This window comes from Gouania willdenowi, chromosome 14 (genome assembly GCF_900634775.1).
Source record: "Gouania willdenowi chromosome 14, fGouWil2.1, whole genome shotgun sequence".
Lineage (NCBI taxonomy): Eukaryota > Metazoa > Chordata > Actinopteri > Blenniiformes > Gobiesocidae > Gouania > Gouania willdenowi.
In genome coordinates this window covers 35480741-35506748 of record NC_041057.1, presented here as the reverse complement: position 1 = coordinate 35506748, position 26008 = coordinate 35480741, and the positions used below count along the sequence as shown (strand labels likewise).

Below are 26008 nucleotides of genomic sequence, written 5' to 3'. Positions count from 1 at the left end.
GCATCTGTGTTTGGGGGTTTGGAATCCCAAAGCTGAACAACATACCAATTGTCGTTGGCTATCCACACACTCTTGTTATTGTTTTCGGCCAATAAACTACAGGTTGAAGAAAACCAGATGGCTACTTAAGCATCTATTCTGATTATGAGTCGGACAAATGCTGCTTCTTAAAGTGTGTGTTTATCACAGCAGAGTAAATCATAAAGTCAGGTGGTTGAAACACTCATCAGAGTGGCTTGTTGCAGACACGTCACTTCCTTCTCTTCCTTCACTTCTTTGACCGTACAGGTATGCGGCACGTATAAAACCAAGAGGTCACAGTGGCAGACTGCAGCCCACCAGCCCCCGAGGGTACCCGACCAGCACCGATGGTGAGCCACCAGGCATGGCCCCCCAGAGAGAGCCAGCTACCAGCGCCAACCAGCAGACGAGGCACCCAGCAGAACTGCACAGCCCCATATGGATCAATGACAGCAAACCAGGACCCGCCGCCCACCAGACAGCACCATATCAATGCGCTACTGACCAACAGCCGTCCCCATTAGTAGGAGACATGCCAATGGCACGCAACAGCTGCAGAGTAGCAGCCCACAGGTGCCCTCAGACAGAAAAACCGCCCTACCACCATCCCGAGGGGTGACGTGACCCTGCCCTCCCCTTCCACCGTGTTGACTCACCACACCTGCCCGAAGGGCCACCCGAGCCAACACGCGTGGGGACCGCCCCCATGACCACCAAGAAAAGAGGCCAGCACCCAGCCGCAACAATAGATCCTGCCTACCAGATCCTTGGCTTTAGGTCCTCAAGGAGACTGACCCAGCCCACTACGCCATCAACACTCTTGAGGAAGGTCCACCCCAGGGAACTCAACCGGAGCACCCAGACAAGTCGGTGGAGGAGCCCACAGCCACCCCCTGGTACCCAGCGCCCCCAAGCAGTAGTCACCTCCAGAGCCCCCAACACCCCAGCCCCAGAATCGGCCAGGGCAGGCTGGGGTCCAGGACTTGCTACACTGTTTTTCAGCACCCAATCAGAGGGCAGCATTTTCCTCTGCTGTTGTTGATGTCACAGCTTCTCTTCAGCAGCCAATCGGGAGTCAGAATCAAGTTGCTATGATGTCACAGGAAGTTTGATGTCCTACCTAGAAAGAACACCAGTCACAGTTTCTCTGTGACTGCAGTGGTGCTGCTCCGTGTTGTGTGAAACAGAAAACATCTACCGTGTTTGGTAAACAATGGAGAAAATGGCAGCCAAAGTCAAAGCCTTCATGCAGAAAAGCAGCTCCGAAAGCCAGCTCAACCTCTATGACCACCTGGTCGAGGTGCTGATGAAGGTGATTGATGAGGAGCCACACAATGCCGTGGATATCATTGAAGATGTGAGCCACCGTGTGAAGCAATATTCATTAAAAGACTGGCAGAGCACCCTCAAAGACCTTTCTCAGCCTACATCTGCTGAGCTGCTGGCAGACCAGCAGCGTCTGCTGTTCGTACGCCCCGACGACGCAGAACAGGAAGAGGAACTGGTGGAGACGGCTCTGCCTAATGTCAGTGAGCTGGCGTTCTTCCTGGAGCAGGCTGGAGTAGGCCTGGGCAAGGAGGAGATGCACAGGATCTTTCTGGCTCTAAAGCAGCTCGTGGACTCTGAGGAATTACAGCGCTGCCGACTGTGGGGAAAAATACTGGGAACAACAAGCAGCTACATTGTAGCTGAAGCTGAGTGCAAAGAAGGGTTGGAGGATGAGGAGGAGGAGGAGAAGGAGGAAGAGGAGCAGAGTGATGAAGGTGCTGTGAAGAAAGAGGAAGATCCTCTTCTTCAGACAAACTTAAAACCTCCTCCTGTGGTGCCAAAGGAAGCCTTAGGAACCGGTGCTAACAAGTTTATGTTTTATGTGTGCAGCGAGCCGGGCCTTCCATGGGTCAAGCTTCCATCGGTCAGTCCAGCTCAGATCACTGCTGCTCGACAAATACACAAATTCTTCACTGGACGGTTGGATGCGCCCGTTGTGTGCAATCCTCCTTTTCCTGGGAAGGAAGTCAATTATCTGAGGGCACAAATATCTCGGATATCTGCAGGCACACAGGCTAGTCCTCTGGGCTACTATGAGATGCAGGAGGAGGAGGAGGAAAGCGATGCGGAGGACAGCTATGAAGTAAACCCTGACTTTGAGGGCATCCCAGTTGCTGAAATGACTGAGTCTTTAACCAACTGGGTTCACAACATTCAACACATCCTGCCGCAGGGTCGATGCACCTGGGTTAACCTGGCTGCAAAGGCAGGAGATGACTCCAATGAGAATGAAGAGGAGGAGGAGGAGGAAGATGAGCCTGAGCCTGAGATTGGCCCCCCCTTGCTTACTCCCCTTTCCAAAGATGAACAGATGTTCAACATCCCTCCATGGAACACCAGGCTGTCCTCCCGTCTTACTCCTCAGCATGCTGTGGCGGTGCTCCGTTCCAATCTGTGGCCAGGAGCCGTCGCCTACGCCGATGGAAAGAAATTTGACAACATCTATGTGGGATGGGGGGTGAAGTACATGGGGGAAGGCTACAGCCCAGCTCTCCCCCCTCTGCCACAGGGGGAGTTTCCTACTGGTCCAGAGATCTCAGAGGCTGTAGACCCAGCAGTGGAGGAGGAGGAGTCACAGGAAGAGCATGAAGGATCCCAGGAGGAGAGGGAGGAGTCAGATGAAGAGGAAAAAGAAGATGATGATGATGAATAATTACTTGTGTCCAAAGTGATTAAATGTGCTGAAAGTTAAAAAGTTTATTCAAAAAGAAAAATGTTCCTTTGATGTATAACCTTAGCACGTTTGAAAATAACCTAGCGTTACCCTGGATATAATCCCACACAGCAAGAAACGGAGGGGATTCTAGCTGTAAATTTGTTAAACACTAAAGTCTGTATTTAGGGAACTCTTTTAGGTGTTTTATTAAGGTTTATCTGGGGTGATCCAGTTTAATCCTGTAGTGCTTAATAACCTGCAGTCTGTGCTATGGTTGTGGGTAATCTAAAAAATGTAATGTAATCTAAAAAGTAGGAATAATTTGTTTAAACTGGCAAAAAAATGTTTAATATTATTTGGGCCATAGTATATAGTCATCATTGATTTAATTAGAAATAAAATGGTTAAAAGTGACCAAAAATGGTGGAAAAGGTGGTGAATGGTGGGGCTGAGGGTGGAGGGGGCCGCCGCTTGTGTGCCTGTGGTAGTGGCGCGGGGGCAGCACTACCACCTCAAGTTGCCCTACCAATCCCACCAATTTGAATCACACCTCAACACACTCTCCCCCCGGAGGGTATGACCACCACCTCCACTCTCCGGAGCACATACACATAGTATTTACACAACGGTTGGATGGGATGCACCGCTCCCCTCCATTCCCTTTCTTTTAATTGCACCTCATACATTCACTACACACATACAGGTTCCCGTTCCGGGGGGGGGCGTGGGGTGGGGGTGCTCTTGGGGATATAGGGGGGCTTGGCCGGCTGGCTGGGCCAGTCCGGGTAGGGGTCTTCCTAGGCAGCTGACGCGGATCGCGCCCTTGCAGGCCTACGGGTGGCCCCTGCTTAGGCGGTGCCCTGCGAGGCCAGGGTCTGTCGCATGTCGGTGTGGCAGTCTGGCTGGGCCCTTGGGGGGGGAGCTGACTTTAGCAATAACTCAGGCTCATCATGCGGGCGGCATCGATAAAAGGTGACTGAGGCACTCTGGAGGGCTTGGTTGGTGTGTCTGGGGGCTGGTGAGGTGACTTGCAGCGTCCTCTTGGTGCCCTAGGCGGCTGGGGATGTGGTCGTCAGCCCTGAGTGGGCTGCTTCCGGTGCTGCTTCTATTCCAGGTCCTTCTGGCCCGGGGTCTGGTGCCTGCTGGCTCTGGGCCCGCCCGCTGCCTATTTGATTTGGCTCTGGCCGTCTCCTGGGTGTGAGCCTTGGCTCCTCTGCTGGGGTCTTAGGTGGGGGGCTCTCTGGGACCTCCCCTTGGGGGTTGGGTTGGCGGTGGGCCTTGGGGTTGGGGTCGGTGGCGGGGTGCGCTGGGTCCTCGGCTACTTGAGGCTTTCTTGAGTGTGTATGTGGGGGGCAGTGGCTGCCTCTCAGCTTGGGAATTTTGGGGTGTCTGGGGGGCTGCTCAGCCGTGGGGGGTGGCCTGGGGCTTCTTGGCCCCCGCTCTTTGAGATGGCCTGGCTGCGTATTTGGGTTCGGGGCAGCGCTTGATGAAGGTGATGATGATCAAGGAGAGATATTTTAACTGTGACTCAGTCACACTGCAATAATCTGATCAGATCACTGATCAATGATCTGATCAAATCAACCTGTTACATTGTTCATCAATAAATGTGTTTCAAATTAAAAGTGAACTTTATCATTTTCACGGATTTCAATGGCATTTACAAGCGTTGGGAAAACTCCAGGTTCCGTGATTTCGAGACAGCCCAAAAAAAATGACATCACGACCTCCTTTCCTTCAGCCCGCCTTCATTCACACACGCGTTTTTGGTCTACCTTATGCACGGTGGGCGTGACAGCAGCCTGGACCGGAGAATAGAGCCCTAAAAAAATAAGTGCGGATCGGGCCGCATTTTCTTGTCCGATAAGGTAAGTTAGTTAAAGCCACAGGCCAAATGTCAGACAGGGACATTTATTAACAGAGGTGTTAAGAACAATATCGATATTTAGAAAAATAATTATGTGCATTTGTGCACATTTTAAAAACATCTTCAGCTGAACAAAGTGTTGTACAGTTTTTTCATTATTATAATTAACTATCAAATAGTTATTTATTATTACTGACAATTGTGAATTTATGGAGGAGGAGGGGCGGTTTCGTCAGCGCGAGGGAGGTGGAGCATAGTGGCTGTGTGTGAGGCGTGGACACGGGAGAGGGAGGGGAGAAATAGGTGTGGATTTGTGGCCAATGGAAATAAATAAATTGCTATTTTAACACGAAATGAAGTATATCGATATTATGCTAATAAATATATCGATATAGATTAAAATATTGGTATATCGCCCAGCATTAGAATGTATAGCAGATCTTTTTCTATATTCTGAGTGAGTAGGTGGAGCTTATCACTATACCATATTTACTTTTCCTATGTGCTGGAGTTCCTGATATATTGGAAGATGAAGATGGAAGAAAAATAAGGACACACTGTACACCCCTCACTAAATTGTCCATATCTCTGAAAGTATTCATCTGATCAAACTAAAATGATTATAATAACGTATATTATCGTTTGTGCTGCATTATTCAGACTAGTAATAGTTTCAGATGCTAAATAATTCACAGCGATCTAATTTGAGTACTTTACTGCCGCTTGCTGTGGATCCAGGACAGATTAGTTCATTATCTTTGTGTGTGTGTGTGTGTGTGTGTGGAGAGGCAATTAAATAGAGGAGAAACCACCTGAAAAACCACCTAACCGACAAGATGGATGTCTAGACACTGACAAGCGAGAGGAACAGACAACACACACACACACACACACATACACATACACAAATGGCATAAATATAGGAAGGGAATCTATTGGTTTGAAATACGTGAGGGTGGGACAATATCGTCAAAGCTACGAGTGGTATCGCAATTTGGAGGAACGCCGATTTAATGTCTTCCAGGTTACTATGATCTGTCCAGATGCGAAGAACTGCTCCTTCAAGTTCAGTGGCTCCCAATTACCAATGTGTGACGCCCCATCAGAAAACCAGGAACGTACGTGCATGGGTGAAACTGAGAAACAGCTGAAAACCCTTTGTTTACTAAGAAGTTTGTTATTTTTGGTTTTTGCTAAAAAATATATTTGAAGCAGAAGAATGCATGCCATCTTTCAAAAAACAAGACTAAAGAGACTTTATTGTCAATATGTGGACAAAATGAACAGTGTTTGTGTTTGAAAACGGTGGCGTCTGTGTTTGGGGGTTTGGAATCCCAAAGCTGAACAACATACCAATTGTCGTTGGCTATCCACACACTCTTGTTATTGTTTTCGGCCAATAAACTACAGGTTGAAGTAAACCAGATGGCTACTTAAGCATCTATTCTGATTATGAGTCGGACAAATGCTGCTTCTTAAAGTGTGTGTTTATCACAGCAGAGTAAATCATAAAGTCAGGTGGTTGAAACACTCATCAGAGTGGCTTGTTGCAGACACGTCGCTTCCTTCTCTTCCTTCACTTCTTTGACCGTACAGGTATGCGGCACGTATAAAACCAAGAGGTCACAGTGGCAGACTGCAGCCCACCAGCCCCCGAGGGTACCCGACCAGCACCGATGGTGAGCCACCAGGCATGGCCCCACAGAGAGAGCCAGCTACCAGCGCCAACCAGCAGACGAGGCACCCAGCAGAACTGCACAGCCCCATATGGATCAATGACAGCAAACCAGGACCCGCCGCCCACCAGACAGCACCATATCAGTGCCCTACTGACCAACAGCCGTCCCCATTAGTAGGAGACATGCCAATGGCAAGCAACAGCTGCAGAGTAGCAGCCCACAGGTGCCCTCAGACAGAAAAACCGCCCTACCACCATCCCGAGGGGTGACGTGACCCTGCCCTCCCCTCTCACCGTGTTGACTTACCACACCTGCCCGAAGGGCCACCCGAGCCAACACGCGTGGGGACCGCCCCCATGACCACCAAGAAAAGAGGCCAGCACCCAGCCGCAACAATAGATCCTGCCTACCAGATCCTTGGCTTTAGGTCCTCAAGGATACTGACCCAGCCCACTACGCCATCAACACTCTTGAGGAAGGTCCACCCCAGGGAACTCAACCGGAGCACCCAGACAAGTCGGTGGAGGAGCCCACAGCCACCCCCTGGTACAGAGCGCCCCCAAGCAGTAGCCACCTCCAGAGCCCCCAACACCCCAGCCCCAGAATCGGCCAGGGCAGGCTGGGGTCCAGGACTTTCTACACTGTTTTTCAGCACCCAATCAGAGGGCAGCATTCTCCTCTGCAGTTGTTGATGTCACAGCTTCTCTTCAGCAGCCAATCGGGAGTCAGAATCAAGTTGCTATGATGTCACAGGAAGTTTGATGTCTACCTAGAAAGAACACCAGTCACAGTTTCTCTGTGACTGCAGTGGTGCTGCTCCGTGTTGTGTGAAACAGAAAACATCTACCGTGTTTGGTAAACAATGGAGAAAATGGCAGCCAAAGTCAAAGCCTTCATGCAGAAAAGCAGCTCCGAAAGCCAGCTCAACCTCTATGACCACCTGGTCGAGGTGCTGATGAAGGTGATTGATGAGGAGCCACACAATGCCGTGGATATCATTGAAGATGTGAGCCACCGTGTGAAGCAATATTCATTAAAAGACTGGCAGAGCACCCTCAAAGACCTTTCTCAGCCTACATCTGCTGAGCTGCTGGCTGACCAGCAGCGTCTGCTGTTCGTACGCCCCGACGACGCAGAACAGGAAGAGGAACTGGTGGAGACGGCTCTGCCTAATGTCAGTGAGCTGGCGTTCTTCCTGGAGCAGGCTGGAGTAGGCCTGGGCAAGGAGGAGATGCACAGGATCTTTCTGGCTCTAAAGCAGCTCGTGGACTCTGAGGAATTACAGCGCTGCCGACTGTGGGGAAAAATACTGGGAACAACAAGCAGCTACATTGTAGCTGAAGCTGAGTGCAAAGAAGGGTTGGAGGAGGAGGAGGAGGAGGAGAAGGAGGAAGAGGAGCAGAGTGATGAAGGTGCTGTGAAGAAAGAGGAAGATCCTCTTCTTCAGACAAACTTAAAACCTCCTCCTGTGGTGCCAAAGGAAGCCTTAGGAACCGGTGCTAACAAGTTTATGTTTTATGTGTGCAGCGAGCCGGGCCTTCCATGGGTCAAGCTTCCATCGGTCAGTCCAGCTCAGATCACTGCTGCTCGACAAATACACAAATTCTTCACTGGACGGTTGGATGCGCCCGTTGTGTGCAATCCTCCTTTTCCTGGGAAGGAAGTCAATTATCTGAGGGCACAAATATCTCGGATATCTGCAGGCACACAGGCTAGTCCTCTGGGCTACTATGAGATGCAGGAGGAGGAGGAGGAAAGCGATGCGGAGGACAGCTATGAAGTAAACCCTGACTTTGAGGGCATCCCAGTTGCTGAAATGACTGAGTCTTTAACCAACTGGGTTCACAACATTCAACACATCCTGCCGCAGGGTCGCTGCACCTGGGTTAACCTGGCTGCAAAGGCAGGAGATGACTCCAATGAGAATGAAGAGGAGGAGGAGGAGGAAGATGAGCCTGAGCCTGAGATTGGCCCCCCCTTGCTTACTCCCCTTTCCAAAGATGAACAGATGTTCAACATCCCTCCATGGAACACCAGGCTGTCCTCCCGTCTTACTCCTCAGCATGCTGTGGCGGTGCTCCGTTCCAATCTGTGGCCAGGAGCCGTCGCCTACGCCGATGGAAAGAAATTTGACAACATCTATGTGGGATGGGGGGTGAAGTACATGGGGGAAGGCTACAGCCCAGCTCTCCCCCCTCTGCCACAGGGGGAGTTTCCTACTGGTCCAGAGATCTCAGAGGCTGTAGACCCAGCAGTGGAGGAGGAGGAGTCACAGGAAGAGCATGAAGGATCCCAGGAGGAGAGGGAGGAGTCAGATGAAGAGGAAAAAGAAGATGATGATGATGAATAATTACTTGTGTCAAAAGTGATTAAATGTGCTGAAAGTTAAAAAGTTTATTCAAAAAGAAAAATGTTCCTTTGATGTATAACCTTAGCACGTTTGAAAATAACCTAGCGTTACCATGGATATAATCCCACACAGCAAGAAACGGAGGGGATTCTAGCTGTAAATTTGTTAAACACTAAAATCTGTATTTAGGGAACTCTTTTAGGTGTTTTATTAGGGTTTATCTGGGGTGATCCAGTTTAATCCTGTAGTGCTTAATAACCTGTAGAGTTTGTGCTACGGTTGTGGGTAATCTACAAAATATAATGTAATCTAAAAAGTAGGAATAATTTGTTTAAACTGGCAAAAAAATGTTTAATAGTATTTGGGCCATAGTATATAGTCATCATTTATTTGGGCCATAGTATATAGTCATCATTGATTTAATCAGAAATAAAATAGGTTAAAAGTGACCAAAAATGGTGGAAAAGGTGGTGAATGGTGGGGCTGAGGGTGGAGGGGGCCGCCGCTTGTGTGCCTGTGGTAGTGGCGCGGGGGCAGCACTACCACCTCAAGTTGCCCTACCAATCCCACCAATTTGAATCACACCTCAACACACTCTCCCCCCGGAGGGTATGACCACCACCTCCACTCTCCGGAGCACATACACATAGTATTTACACAACGGTTGGATGGGATGCACCGCTCCCCTCCATTCCCTTTCTTTTAATTGCACCTCATACATTCACTACACACATACAGGTTCCCGTTCCGGGGGGGTGGGGTGGGGGTAACTAGGGGATTAGGGGGGCTTGGCCGGCTGGCTCGGCCAGTCCGGGTAGGGGTCTTCCTAGGCAGCTGACACGGACTGCGCCCTTGCAGGCCTACGGGTGGCCCCTGCTTAGGCGGTGCCCTGCGAGGCCAGGGTCTGTCGCGTGTCGGTGTGGCAGTCTGGCTGGGCCCTTGGGGGGGGAGCTGACTTTAGCAATAACTCAGGCTCATCATGCGGGCGGCATCGATAAAAGGTGATCTGAGGCACTCTGGAGGGCTTGTTTGGTGTGTCTGGGGGCTGGTGGGGTGACTTGCAGCGTCCTCTTGGTGCCCTAGGCGGCTGGGGATGTGGTCGTCAGCCCTGGGTGGGCTGCTTCCGGTGCTGCTTCTATTCCAGGTCCTTCTGGCCCGGGGTCTGGTGCCTGCTGGCTCTGGGCCCGCCCGCTGCCTATTTGATGTGGCTCTGGCCGTCTCCTGGGTGTGAGCCTTGGCTCCTCTGCTGGGGTCTTAGGCGGGGGGCTCTCTGGGACCACCCCTTGGGGGTTGGGTTGGCGGTGGGCCTTGGGGTTGGGGTCGGTGGCGGGGTGCGCTGGGTCCTCGGCTCCTTGAGGCTTTCTTGAGTGTGTATGTGGGGGGCGGTGGCTGCCTCTCAGCTTGGGATTTTTGGGGTGTCTGGGGGGCTCCTCAGCCGTGGGGGGGGTGGCCTGGGGCTCCTTGGCCCCCGCTCTTTGAGATGGCCTGGCTGCGTATTTGGGTTCGGGGCAGCGCTTGATGAAGGTGATGATGATCAAGGAGAGATATTTTAACTGTGACTCAGTCACACTGCAATAATCTGATCAGATCACTGATCAATGATCTGATCAAATCAACCTGTTACATTGTTCATCAATAAATGTGTTTCAAATTAAAAGTGAACTTTATCATTTTCACGGATTTCAATGGCATTTACAAGCGTTGGGAAAACTCCAGGTTCCGTGATTTCGAGACAGCCCAAAAAAAATGACATCACGACCTCCTTTCCTTCAGCCCGCCTTCATTCACACATACGCGTTTTTGGTCTACCTTATGCACGGTGGGCGTGACAGCAGCCTGGACCGGAGAATAGAGCCCTAAAAAAATAAGTGCGGATCGGGCCGCATTTTCTTGTCCGATAAGGTAAGTTAGTTAAAGCCACAGGCCAAATGTCAGACAGGGACATTTATTAACAGAGGTGTTAAGAACAATATCGATATTTAGAAAAATAATTATGTGCATTTGTGCACATTTTAAAAACATCTTCAGCTGAACAAAGTGTTGTACAGTTTTTTCATTATTATAATTAACAATCAAATAGTTATTTATTATTACTGACAATTGTGAATTTATGGAGGAGGAGGGGCGGTTTCGTCAGCGCGAGGGAGGTGGAGCATAGTGGCTGTGTGTGAGGCGTGGACACGGGAGAGGGAGGGGAGAAATAGGTGTGGATTTGTGGCCAATGGAAATAAAAAATTGCTATTTTAACACGAAATGAAGTATATCGATATTATGCTAATAAATATATCGATATAGATTAAAATATTGGTATATTGCCCAGCATTAGAATGTATAGCAGATCTTTTTCTATATTCTGAGTGAGTAGGTGGAGCTTATCACTATACCATATTTACTTTTCCTATGTGCTGGAGTTCCTGATATATTGGAAGATGAAGATGGAAGAAAAATAAGGACACACTGTACACCCCTCACTAAATTGTCCATATCTCTGAAAGTATTCATCTGATCAAACTAAAATGATTATAATAACGGAATAATTCAGATTTTTTTTAGACCGAAGTGCATGGGATGACTGGAAAATACTGTAATATTATCTTTATTTCTTGACTCATTTGGGGAGAAAATCTGAATATCATCAAAGGAAACAAATACAAATGGATTCAATGTCTCTGTGAGGTTGTCATTGACAAAGGTTTAAAACACTGTGTGCATCAAAGAGTTTATAATGAAAATATGGAAATGCACTGTAATCAGTCTTTCATTGGTCTGAATATGACATGAGTAAAAATATTATATTATTTTCCTACTGTGACCACCAGAAATACTCGATAAAACCACTGTTTATAAAATATATTTTCATATTTTTTTTACCTGTATTTTGCGATCAACTTCAAAGCCCTGCATTAGAAAAGGTCGTTCAGCCAATTGTAATTAAAATATCATGTGAATCTGAACTGTGACGCCAATGTTTTTTTGTGCTTGTTCCATTTAAAGGAAGATGTGCAAACGACACAAACATCTGTAAGTGATTTATTCCAGCTCTCCTCAATGATACGACTGGACACAGGCTAATTGGATTAACTGCCACACACGGAGGTCAAACTGTTTCAAACTGCTGCTCTCATGCAAATGAACCTGTCATCATTTTAGGCAGATCTGATACAAACCTTTATCAGCATGAGCAGGTACATCAGAGACATGCAGAGGGTGGAACACGACTAATTGTGTCTTTCAAAAAAGGATAAACACACACGATATCCATGAGCAGCAGTAACCATTTTATCATGTGTTCTGTAAAGTCTGAGAATATGAAGCTTTGAAATGAAACGACTAAAAACTACAGGTACAAATATCTGAAAACCAAACAAAATGACCGCTTTTTAAGAACTGAATATTCTAACAGAATGTCATCATCTTCATCACTTTGTATCTGATTCTTCCTCTCCAGTCGAAGACAAGGACATGTAGGGTACTTGTTCTATTTCAGCCAATCAGCTGCTTACGTTACATGTGCTACTTCCTGGAGTTTTTAGTGCCTGATTTAGTTTGTCGCAGTGGGATTTTTGTGTGTTTGTTATTCATTTGAAGCCTCATGCTACACACTTTTGCTGTGGTTCAGATTTCTTTGACATTTAGCTCAGGGGTTCAGGGCGTGACCCCCAAAATAAAGGTCCCATAGAGCGGGGACCTCCACTGTATCTGAAGGTGGTTGAACACAGACATGAACATTGAAGAACAGTCATGTGGAGACAGGACCATCTATAAGGGGAATAAAGGGGAGAGATTTTTGGGGTCCATCCATAAAGTCAGTAAAATGATGGTCCATTGTTCTATGAATCTGTGATAACCACATTTATTTATTCATCTGAATAATATCCACTGTTATCCAGGAATGTTTATTATTATTATTATAGTCATCTTAAAGATGAAAATACTGGTTTTAATCAAAAATAAAATGGGTTCAAAGTGACCAAAAATGGTAAAAAAAATGTGGTGAAATGGGATTTTAAAGGTCCAATGATATTTTTTACCCATCTCCACTTGTTCTAAGAAACCCAAAAACATAGTATTTGAGGTTTCTTTTCCCAAACTTCCAGAGTTTTAGTCACTGAAAAGTCACTTTCTGAGCAGTCCTACATATGCATGAGTGGGCGTGTCTATAGAAGACTTCATACCTCTCTCTTGCAAGGGTGATCAGTGATCATCAAAGTTATTTTTTTTTGCTATCCACTCACTCTTTTCAGCCAAAAAACTGCACATTACAGTAAAACACATGGATATTTAAGCGACTCTTGTAATTGTGAGTCTGTCTCAGCGCTTCAGGGTATGTTTAACGCAGCATTAGCAGCAGCGGAGTTAGTCAGCTGCTTCAAACACCGGAGTGTTAAGCTGCTAAGAGTGTAACTCTGGCAAGAAAGCCATAGTAAATACATGACAGCCTTACGACATAGTCGATCTACATACTATTCCTCACTAATTGAAGAAAATAAAAATAATCCGAGGTACCTTTTCAGCACTGTAGCCAGGCTAACACAAAGTCAGAGCTCTATTGAGCCCATGATTCCTCTAGCCCTCAGCTGTGAGGACTTTATGACATTTTTTAACCATAAAATTCATAAGATTAGAGATAAAATTAGCCACTCCCTGCCTTCACCTGGGCCTGCTGTACCATTAAATGTAAATAGGCCTAACCTAAACTGTTTCACACATATAGGACTTCAGGAACTTAACTCTATTATTTCATCCTCCAAACCATCGACCTGCCTTTCAGATCCGATCCCAACTAAGCTGTTTAAAGAAGTTGTTCCCCTGGTCTGCCCATCTTTGTTGGAGACAATAAATATATCCCTATCAATAGGCTACGTGCCACAGTCCTTTAAAGTAGCTGTAATCAAACCCCTTCTCAAAAAACCTACTCTTGATTCCAGCACTTTAGCAAACTACAGGCCTATATCTAATCTTCCTTTTATTTCAAAGATTCTTGAGAAAGTTGTGGCGGCTCAGCTCTGTGACTTCCTTCAAAACAACAACCTGTTCGAGGACTTCCAGTCAGGCTTTAGAGCTCAACACAGCACAGAGACTGCTTTAGTTAAAGTAACTAATGATCTACTCTGGGCTTCAGATGAAGGACGACTCTCAGTGCTGGTTTTATTAGATCTTAGTGCAGCTTTTGACACTATAGATCACTATATTCTACTAGAGAGATTAGAGGAATTACTTGGAATCACAGGGACTGCCCTAAACTGGTTTAAGTCCTACCTATCTGATAGGTACCAGTTTGTACACGTGAATAATAAGTCTTCTGTGTACACTAAAGTAAGCTACGGGGTTCCTCAGGGCTCTGTGCTAGGTCCAATCCTCTTCTGTATCTATATGCTCCCCCTTGGTAATGTTATGAGAAAATACTCTGTTAACTTCCACTGCTATGCTGATGATACCCAACTGTATGTATCAATGAAGCCAGGTGAGACAAATCAGCTATCTAAACTTGAGGCCTGTCTAAAGGACATTAGGGCCTGGATGGACCAAAATTTTCTTCTTCTCAACTCAGACAAGACTGAGGTCATTGTACTGGGCCCACGACACCTTAGAGAAACTTATGCTAGCCTAACTGCCCTAGATGGCATTACTCTGGCACAAAGCACAACTGTTAGAAATCTTGGGGTTCTATTTGATCAGGATTTATCCTTCAACTCTCACATAAAACAAACTTCAAGAACTGCCTTCTTTCATCTCCGTAACATTGCTAAAATCAGATCTATCCTGTCTCAGGGCGACGCCGAAAAACTAGTCCATGCTTTTGTTACCTCTAGACTGGATTATTGTAATTCTCTTTTAGCAGGCTGCCCGAGCAAGTCGCTTAAGACACTTCAGCTGGTTCAAAATGCTGCAGCACGTGTACTGACTAAAACTAGGAGAAGAGATCACATTACTCCTGTATTAGCCTCTCTGCATTGGCTTCCCATAAAATATAGAATAGAATTCAAGATTCTTCTTCTCACTTATAAAGCCCTAAATGGACAGGCACCAGTCTATCTCAAGGAGCTTGTAGTGCCATACAATCCCCCCAGAACACTACGCTCTCAAAATGCTGGACTACTCGTTCCATTTGTCTCTAAAAGTAGTATAGGAGGAAGAGCTTTCAGTTATCAGGCCCCACTTCTCTGGAACCATCTACCAACCACGGTTTGGGGGCAGACACCCTCTCTACCTTTAAGGTTAGGCTCAAAACATTCCTCTTTGGTAAAGCTTTTAGTTAGGAACCAGCTCATAGCTCATAGTTAAGATGCAATAGGCATAGACTGCCGGGGGGGTCTGGCATGCTCGGTTGGAGAGAGGTTGGAGAGGGCGTTAAGAGAGAGGTCATTTAGGTTAGAGATGGACCGGAGAGGGTCCCATTCCTCTCTCTAACACTCCCTCTATGTCTGCTTCTTCCCTTGTGTGTTTGCTCCTGTATTCCTTCTGGCTTTTGTCTTGCAGGTCCGTGGGATCCTCAGTGTGGAGTTACAGAGTCTCAACAACTCTGTCTCCACCCTTTCCTCTGCACACACCCAACACAGCATAACGTGGATGGCTGTTCATCATAGTAATGGGATCCACACAAGGTTCCTGCTGCTTAACAGAAGATTTTCCTTGCCGCCATGATGAATTCATGTTGGGTGTGGGATACATATGTATGTGTATATACGTATATATGCCAATGTGTGTATCCATAAAATGAAGAGTCCGTCCTTAAGACTGCTCTACTGTAAAGTGCCTTGAGATACCATTGGTTATGATTTGGCGCTATACAAATAAAAGATTGATTGATTGATTGACTGATTGATTGATTGATTGATTGACTCTTCTCCTCCTCATCTCTACTAACTACAGGAATAGTGTATTTAAGGTGATTTGTTTTCTCCAACCGCTGCGTCGCATTGGGTCACAAAAAACGTCATATCAAGCCAAAGGTGATACGAGGCGGTATAACGGCTACTAAAAATGGAACTTCTCCTGGTGCTACACTGTTGCTGCTCACTGCTCCTCAGGGAGGGGTTATGCAGAGAACACATTTTGTGTATGTAGCTTGCACTCCTTTAGCTTTGAGAGAGTGGGCATGTATGTTCACTACGGAGGCACGGCCAGCAGACGGCACTTCCTGGAGGGGGCATTTCAAACTTTTGTGATGTCACAAAAGTCTGACCGCTCGTTTTTCAGAAGAGGGCTGAGCAGCAGCTCAGAGAGCAGGATTAGTGAGGATTGCTCAGAGATGCACAAAGGAAGCCCAATAATACTTTGGGGGTGTTTTGATGAGGAATTAACATTGTAACAAGGTTAAAAGCTCCAAAAAGTTTATTTAGCATGATATAGGCCCTTTAAAAAGCACAGAAATTGGTTAAAAGTTGCCAATTACAGGAGCGAAAACGGACAGAAAAGTGGTAAAAAGGGTTCAAAGTGTCAATATTGGAATAATTAGTTATAATGGGAGTTTGCATGTTCTCCACATGCTGTGTGGGCCTCCTCCAGGTACTCTGGCTTCTTTTGCAATCCAAAAACTTGACTGTTAGGTTGGTTGGAGTCTCTAAATTGACCGTGGGAGTGAATGTGAGTGTGTGTGGTCGTCTGTCAGTGTGTTGCTCTGTGATGGACTGGCGCCCTGTCCAGGGTGTACCCCCGCCTAGCGCCTAATATGAGCTGGCAGACCGCCACAACCCTGAAAACAAAAACAAAATGGATGGATGGTAAATAATGGGCATGACAAATGGTGAATATGGTTAAATTGGGAAAAACAATCATGAAATTGGTGAAAAAAGATTAAAAGTGACAATAATGGGTGAAAATATGTGACATTAGATGGAAAAGTGGTAAAAAGGGTTTATAAGTGCTGAACATGTCTGGGAAGTGGAAAAAATGTGTAGAAAAGGCATTAAAACGTGATGTAGAGTGCCAGAAATGGGAGAAATGTAGCAAATATACATTAAAAGGAGCAAAAATATGGCAAGAAAAAGTGATGAAAATACATTAAAATATGGAAATATGTATTTATTAATCTGAATAATATCCACTGCTATCCAGGAAGTTTGGTGCAGTAGAAAAATTGGCTCAAATTGTTAAAAAAATATAAAAATATTTGTAGTGTCTTGAAGGCATCTGACGATCCCCTCCCAGTGTCTCACAATCGCAAATGGGGTCCCGACCCCAAGGTTAAGAACCCCTGATTTAGATGACTAGTACCGTGCCCATCGGAAATATGCATTTATGTGGGAGCATAAGGGGTATATTTGTGGGTGCAAAATGTGGTTGCAATTTCCCTGGTTTAATTTTATGGGACATGAGCATGATAAATGTGTTTGTTGTTTTTTTATACTAATTTTCATATTGTTTTTGTATGATGAATTTTTCTGTAATGTATGTTTTTGGAGTCATTATGTGTATTTTTGTATCTTTCTGTTGTCTTTTTGTGCAATTTTTGTATCTTTTTCAGTGTAGTTTTGTGCATTTCTAAATTTTCTATTGTTATTTTGTGTATTTTTGTATAAATATTTAGTTTTGTGTATTTTGAGTCGATTTCATATGTTTGTTGTTGTTTGGTGTATTTTTCTGTAATGTATGTTTTTTGGAGTAGTTTTGTGTGTTATTGGAGCCTTTTTGTATATTTTTATGCATTTCTGTTGTCATTTTGTGTACTTTTTGTATAAATATTGTGTAGTTTTTTTTTGTTTTATTTTACTCATTTAGTATATTTTTATTATAAATACTGTGTGTGTTTGTGTGTGTGTCTACATCCATCTCCTCTGTGAACGCGCATCAAATAAATAAATACCTTGTGTGTGTGTTTACATTGTAGCTGCTAGCATCCTTTCTTAGCACATAGAATAATATAAGAACGCTCACCCTTGTGCAGAACAAACAATAATCAAAGTAGAGCCGTGTTGTGGACGCACAAAAGCGTTACATTCCTCTGTCTGAATAACCAGATAGTTTGTGATAAGGTCGACTAACGTCCGTCAGCACAGCCACTGCTCACAGTCATGAGACAAAGGAGGAAGTGAAGTCCGTGACCGGAAATTTAAAGGAAGTTTGGAATCACGGGAATAATATTAAATCACCATGAAATGTTAACTTTAATGACTTTTAGCAATACAAAAACATTTAAAACATTTTTTTTTAACCCAAACAACCTGCGACACGGTGACGTCATGAACCCGGAACTGAAAGTAGCCCGCTCAATACCGCGCTCTTACCGAGGAAGCCGTAATTATAAAATTAATGTTTAGACCGTTTTGCTTCACCAAATTACTCCAAAATAACAGATACACACACTCAGGGTATTTGGAACCCGTCAACCAAGTTTCAGGTCAAACTGGCACCGCGTCGGGGAGATATTTGCTCCACACACACACACTCACACACATCCACACACACACACATACCTACCTTGAATAATAGTATAGATATTCTGATAACAATAGCTCATACTTTGTATTACAGTCTTTAAACCAATCTAGAGCCTAAACCTACTGTTTAGGCTCTAGATTGGTTTTTGATCATGTTTGAGCTCAGATATGTATTTATTTATTAACTGCATTTTCATTCATTTACTACATGAATTAAAAGAAAAAGAATAATGATTAAACATTTCAAAAAGGTATTTGAATTTTTATGAAATTTCAGGCGACCCGACACAGGGTTCCAACCCAAGGTTGAAAAACACTGAGGTTCGCACATACTCAAAGCGTGACAAGAAAAGAGTGCAAAGTTACTAAAATGGGCCAAAAGCAGTCGAGAGTGGCAAAAGAAATTGACTAAAAAAGAGAAAACAGTTGGTTGATAATAGCAAAAGGAGCTTAAATGAGCAAAATGTGGCAAAAAAAAGTGGGAAAAAAACAAATGTGGACAAAAAGAGGAAAAATGTAAAGTGGAGTAGAGTAAAATGTGACAAATGAAGTTGCATAAAGAGCCACATGTTGAGAATCACTGACTTAATAACAGCTTTAACATGGTTTTAGTAAATTAAATAATTAAACTAAATTGGGAGTCGACTGTGACCCTACTCTTAGAGCACCCTCACTTTTATAATCGTTGCTCCACCCCTGAATAGAAGCATGTTCAGGGGGGAGAACAGTTGATTCCATTCCAGTTTCACCAATCTACATACTGCAGCTTTAAGGTATAAAGTAGTTGGAGAAAGCTTGAATCACAAATACAGAAGGTAAAGAAATAAATCCACCTTCTATTCTGTCAGAGTCAGGAGCTGACAGCACTGACACACACACACACACACACACACACACACACACACACACACACACACACACACACACACACACACACACACACACACACACACACACACACACACACACACACACACACACACTACTGCTGACTCTTAGCACTTCATCTCTTCCTGTGTTTACTTCTGATGTCAAAGTTAAATGTCACTTTTGGCAGAGAAGGTCAGTGTGTGTGTGTGTGTGTGTGTGTGTGTGTGTGTGTGTCAGCTCAGGACACACACACACTACTCTAACCAAGTTTACTGTAAAAGTGGTGGAAAGGGTTTATAAGTGCTGAAACTGTTTTGAAAGTGAAAAAAAGTACAGAAAAGACATTGAAATGTGATGTAGAAGTGTCAGAAATGGGAGTAATGTAGCAAAAATATATTAAAAGGAGCAAAAATATGGCAAGAAAAAAAGGATAAAAACAGGTTGAAATATGGCAAGTTTGGTGTAGGTGCAGAAAAAGGTTAAAAATAAACAAAAATGGGCTGAAATATTTAAAAAAATTTAATTCTTAGTTTTTTTAAAAAAATGTATTCTTTTTTATTTAAGTAGGGACAGTACATATCAATGAACATTTAAAAAAAATGTAAATATGTCAGATTATAGCCAAAGGCTAATTTTCATCTGGTGTTCCCAGACAGGCTGATGTTATAAAATGTCACATTTAACAATAGAACAAGGCGAGACACAAAAGAATCACACATGTCACACAATGCACTCCATGTGACATTGTGCATTGTGTGACATAGCAGAGCGACGTCAGTGACGTCATCCAAGATCGCCATCCAAGATGGCTGCGCCCTGCGACGTGTTGCAGGCTTAAGTATCAAAGATACGATTTTTTCCTGCCTAAAGTGTGAGTAAGAAACAAAAAGTAGCACAGGAAAAGTTTGCGATGGGCCCGAAGAAAGCAGCGGAGGCAAAGATGGAGAATGATATGGAGGAAATCCGGGAATCTCTAAATCGTATGTCTGGGGAGCTAACGAAAGTGACGCAATAGCTGATTAAGCTGGCGGAACTTTTTGAAAAAGTGAAACAACTTAAAAATATCGTAAGAGAAAGAGACAAAACCATCGAGGAGCTTGAGATAAGAATCGACAACCTCCAGCAGTACACCAGAATGGAAGATGTTATAATTACAGGTCTTACAATCAAGCCGCGCTCTTACGCCAGAGCAACTATAGATGGCAGAAATATAAGTGAGGATGCACATGCCGAGGATTTGCAAACGCTGGAAGAGCAAGTTGTGAACTTTCTGGCAGAGAAGGACATCTACCTGGATCCGACCGCCATCTCGGCATGCCACACTTTGCCGCGGAAGGACAAGGCTAATCCAGCTATTATTTTGCGTTTTGCAAATCGCAAACATAAAACGGAACTCATGCGTCAAGGAAAGAAGTTAAAAGGAACGTCTGTGTATCTAAATGATCATCTAACAAAGAAAGCGGCTGGAATTGCCAGAGAAGCGCGTATCCTGAAAAAAAATGGGAAGATCAAAGCGACATGGACGAGGAATTGTAAGATATTCATCCAGCTAAATGGGCACACTCCGGAACAAGCTAAAGTCATACTGGTAAGAGGAATGAAAGACCTTGACCAAATCAAATAATGTTGCAAATTCCTCTGAATATACTTACAACTCGTGAGAAGATAAGTCATAGTGTTTATGGGAAAGACAATTGTGCCCAGATGGGAGGACATGGATGCTCACAGGCCACATCTAGCCTTATTATTATTTTTAGTTACGCAGCGGATGTTTCCTGGAGGAATAATTTAACACGAAGGAGGCGATGGATTGATGGATATTTTTCTGTTAGACTGAGGATATACTGTAACTCTGCAAATGGACAGTGTGTGTTCGTCTTGCGTTGGATGGAAGGCTTGCGTTTTGGTACTTTTTTCTCAAAGGATATAATGACAGTGAGTTCTAATAATATTCAGTGGAGTCGACAAGTGGATATGAATATTTCGAATACTCGGACTTTGGACTTTGGACTTGGGAGTACTGGGAACTGTACGGGACATCTCCAAATAGACAGTAGTTTTCTGCGTGCGTCTGATTGCGTGCTGTTTGTGCGCGTGTGTGTGATTGTTAGCGCGTCGCTTGGGCATAAATGTGGATGTGTACGTTGTGTGTGTACGTGTCCTGCGTGCGTGAGTATGTGCTCCATGAGCGTGAGTGGTCCTGTGGTTGGGTGTGTCCAACGCTATGTGCTTTCGGGGGGAATGTGTGTGTATGATAAAACTAAAAACAAATGTATGACAGTGAGGATGAATTGAGCGAAGTGGATATTGATAACAATGATACAGAATATATAAATGGTACAAATGATACAAATTATAGAGTAAATGAGTTTGGCTGTGACATAGATCCGGATAAGCATTTGTTTAATAATATAATTAATGATTGTGATTACTATACTGATGAGCAATTTAAACGCATTAATATGAATGGAGCCTTTAGCATTATACACTTTAATAGTAGGAGTTTGAACAAAAATTATAACGAAATTAAACAATATCTTAATCAGTTTAATAAATTCAGTGTCATTGCTGTTTCTGAGACTTGGTTGGATGCAGATAGGTGCTGTGAAGTTCAATTAGATGGATATGAATTGTTCACTACAAATCGGATAAATAAAAGAGGTGGGGGCGTTGCACTATACATAGATACAGATCTGAGGTTTAAAAAGATTGATAGCAAGTCAACCACCATCGATGATGTTTTGGAGTGTATAACGTGAAATTATTGTAGAAAAGTCTAAAAATATTGTTGTTAGTTGTGTGTACAGAACACCTGGATCATGTCTAGACATTTTCAATAAAAAAATGAACTGCCTCTTTAGTAATTTAAATAAGGTCCATATTGTGTGTGGTGACTTTAATATCAATCTACTGAAGTCTGTTAAGAACAACAGACTTCATTAATACTATGTATAGCAACTCTCTTTCTCCCCTTATTGTTAAGCCAACCAGAATTACCACGGACACATCAACGTTAATAGATAATATATTTACTAATCAATTAGCAAGTCAAATTACAGCTGGAGTACTTATCAATGATATCACTGACCATCTTCCTATTTTTAGTATTTTTAAACAATTGCAAAATATTACAACCAAAATAAATGATTTCAAATATGTAAGACATCGAACACCTGAAGCTATTGCTGCTCTCAAGGGGGACTTATGTGCCCAAACTTGGGAAGTGTATGCAACTCCTGACCCTGATAAGGCATACAATGCCTTCCTATTTACCCTAATCCAATTGTATGACCAGCACTGTCCGTGTAAGAAATACTATACTAAAAACAAAAACAGCCAGGATAAACCATGGCTAACCAAGGGCATAGCTAAGGCTTGTAAAAGAAAACAACAACTCTATAGAGTACATTTAAAGCAAAGGACTAAACAAACTGAAGAAAGATATAAAATGTATAAAAATAAGTTAACTCAAATAATAAGATTCAATAAAAAAGAATACTATCATAAATTGCTGGAGCAGAACAAGAGTGATATCCAGGGTACCTGGAAGGTATTGAATGGCATTATCAGGAATGGAAGAAAAAAGGAAGAATATCCAAATTACTTCACAATGAATAATTCAATCATCAGTGAAAAAAAGGAAATTGCTAATGCATTTAACAGTTTTTTTGTCAGTGTTGGGCCGAAGTTAGCCAATGAAATTGTGCTACCAAGCAATGCCAATGAATTTAAAGAAATGAATATTAAAAATAATCTAAACTCACTTTTCATTAAAAGTGTTAGTGAGAACGAAATCATTGAAATTGTACATTCCTTCAAAACTAAAAGATCAACAGATGGATCTGATATAGATATGGTCCTCGTGAAAGATATCATTGATCTTATTGTTACTCCTCTCATGTATATATGTAATCAGTCTTTCTCAATGGGTATCTTTCCGAGTAAAATGAAAACTGCCAAAGTAATACCTATTTTTAAAAGTGGAGAAAAGCAACAGTTTACCAATTACAGACCGATCTCAATACTCTCGCAGTTTTCAAAAATACTGGAAAAGCTATTTGTGAAACGACTTGATAGCTTTGTAGACAAGCATAACCTGTTAAGTGAACATCAGTATGGTTTTAGATCCAATAGGTCCACTTCAATGGCAGTTACGGAACTAGTAGAAAAGATATCAACATCTATTGAGAACAGTGAGTATGCTGTTGGAGTCTTTATTGACCTTAGCAAGGCCTTTGACACAATAGACCATTCATTGCTTTTAAATAAATTAGAAAGGTATGGTGTCAGGGGCTTAGCACATGATTGGCTAAAAAGTTATCTAAGTGACCGAAATCAGTATGTACATATTGATAATATCAACTCAATGGAGGCAAAAATAACCCACGGAGTTCCTCAGGGCTCCGTTTTGGGACCTAAACTATTTATTATGTACATTAATGAAATCAGCGAAGTCCTCAACAAATTACAATGTATTCTATTTGCCGATGATACCAGTTTGTATTGTTCGGGAAAAGATCTTGAGCTGCTTTTGAACACAGTAGGAACTGAACTTAAGATACTTAAAAACTGGTTTGATGTAAATAAACTTTCCATAAATCTGCAAAAAACTAAATATATTATATTCGGAAACAAGGAAGTAAACAAACCATGTCGAATCAAAATTGGGGAGGTAGAAATTGAAAGGGTGTATGTTACAAAGTTTTTGGGAATCAATATTGACAATAAGTTAAATTGGAAAGCACACTTAAATACACTAAAGACAAAAATTTCCAAACTTATTGCCATACTGTATAAAATAAAAACCTCTGTGAATCAAAATGCATTATATATACTGTACAATTCCCTCATCCTTCCATACCTTAGCTATTGTGTGGAAATATGGGGGAATACCTATAAAACTAATATACAACCCATCTTCTTATTACAAAAGAAAGCAATTAGAGTGATCAGCCATTCAGAATACCTTGCTCCAACAAATCCACTTTTTATTAGATTAAATATCTTAAAATTGCATGATCTTGTTGATGTCTACACAGCAGTTGTGATGTACAAGGCTCACAATCTCATGCTTCCTCACTGTTTACAAAAGATGTTTCAAACTAGAGAATCAAGATATAACCTCAGAGGAACTGATCTGCTACAAAAACCCATGGCGAAGAGTAACACTAAGAGGAGGTGTTTATCAGTCAAAGGAGTTGATCTATGGAACGGTCTACCTATACAACTTAAGGGCTCCAAAACTATTCATGCATTTAAGAAAATGTACAAGTTAAATATTATAGAGAAGTATAGAACACTTGAATGAAACATTAGAAAAGAAGTTGATCGAGGATGCTTAATATAATTTTGATTGTTGAAGTTTATGTTTTGTGCTTACATGTTACCATTGTTGGTATGAGAGAAACTGTATAATTATGTCACCTTTGGACATACAGTAGTGTTTCAGTTGTATAAGGGGTTAGGCAAAATAAGTCTTGACTTCAGCCTTAACCCCTTTCGGTCAGGCATCATTTAGCGGTTGATATTCTTAATGTATACTTATTTATTTTTTTTTTTCCTGTCGTGTAATGTGTGGAATCTTTGAATGACCTAAGATCTGGATGTTCACAATGACCGAAATAAACTAACTAACAAAAACAATAACTAACATACAGGACAAGGAACATAGGGATCATAAAATACAGTAAATTTTCATTTAAATGGAACACAGGGATCAGAACAACTACACTATCAAGAGAATGGACAGGATGCTGTAGGGAGAAGAAAAGGACAGGAAGCAGTTCACTTCCACATACTCAGTTAAAGGAGTGCATACAATACATTTACATCATTGAGTTTCAATATCCTTTGAAAAATAAAATTTGTTATTTTTTTTTTTTTTTATTGCATTGCAAATATCCCTGAGTTACCTTTTAAAAATAAAAAAAATAAAGTATATACTGTATATTTGAAGTGCTATAGTGCATTGCACATAGTGCTAAGGTGCATTATAAAAATATTAGTTTGTTTGCAGTTGTTCTGTATTTAATGTAGTTATTAAGAGGCGGTGAAGCCAACCCATGTTAGCTTTTATAAATACTCAAATGTTTACATTTTATGAAGTTTTCAAAACTCACTAGATTATACTTTGAAATAATACTGAATTTTCAAAGCTTTTTTATATAAAGCCTCTCAATTGGTTTTATAATTGTTACACCTGTCAGAGCCCAGCTGGTTATACAGTAGCTTACATGGGAAATAATCATTAACATTATAGCAGCTTATCAGTCATTGACCTTCTTATTTGGCAAAAGTTAGACACATTGTATTTAATTATTCTTGTTATCATTTTGACATGACTTTTGAAGGAGAGTCTAACAACTCCTAAATATTTAAATTCCTTCACTAATTGCAATTCGTGTTTTCCAAAATACACATTGGAGAGTGTAATATTTTAGACCTTTTTAAAAAAAAAAAAACAGAGAATTTTTTGTGTATTTAACTGAAGACAGGAAGTGATGATTCTGAATGTGAGTTATTGTTGAGTTTGAGCTGCTTCCTCAGATGTTTTTACACATGTGTAGATCACTGCATCATCAGCGTATAGTTGCATGTCTACACTTTTGCAAACATCTGGAAGATCATTAATGAAAAGTGAAAATGAAATGAGCCCCAGGATGGATCCTTGGGGGACCCCTAGTGGACAATACAAACAAGATGATCTCACTCCATTGACCATGGTGGCTTGTTTTCTGTTTGATAAATATGATGTCATCCATTTGAAGGCTTGTTCAGAAAAATTAAAAGATTGAAACTTTAACAAAGTTTGCTATGATTCACTACATCAAATGTTTTTTTCTCAAATCTAAAAAAAAAACCAGCTCCTACATGATTGTTTTTATCCAAACTTCTTTTTACTTTTTCTACAAACCTTGTTATGGCAGATTGAGTTGAGTGTTGTGCCATACATTAAATGTTCAGTAAACTGTTTAGAAACCCATTTCTCGTGGACCTTTGAAATTACTGGCAGTATGCTAATTAGTCTGTAGTTATTCATATGCCTGCTTTAAATATAGGGATAAGCGTGGCCACCTCCCACCTCTCATCAAATGGATGAATATTTACATTTTAATTAAAAAACATAATTAAATATAG

General features: G+C 42.6%; 2 protein-coding genes across 2 annotated transcripts; both read left to right on the top strand.

The window, feature by feature from the left end:
- The first annotated feature begins 1143 nt into the window (after window positions 1-1143).
- LOC114475401 (radial spoke head protein 6 homolog A-like) lies at window positions 1144-3081 on the top strand. Its single transcript, XM_028466169.1, has one exon. It carries the CDS (start codon window positions 1235-1237, stop codon window positions 2720-2722), a length of 1488 nt encoding a protein of 495 aa, XP_028321970.1. The 5' UTR covers window positions 1144-1234; the 3' UTR covers window positions 2723-3081.
- A 2896-nt stretch (window positions 3082-5977) lies between these two features.
- On the top strand, window positions 5978-8663 carry LOC114475402 (radial spoke head protein 6 homolog A-like). The gene has a single exon (XM_028466170.1). The coding sequence runs from the start codon at window positions 7134-7136 to the stop codon at window positions 8619-8621; it is 1488 nt and encodes a 495-aa protein (XP_028321971.1). The 5' UTR covers window positions 5978-7133; the 3' UTR covers window positions 8622-8663.
- The last annotated feature ends 17345 nt before the right edge of the window (window positions 8664-26008 follow it).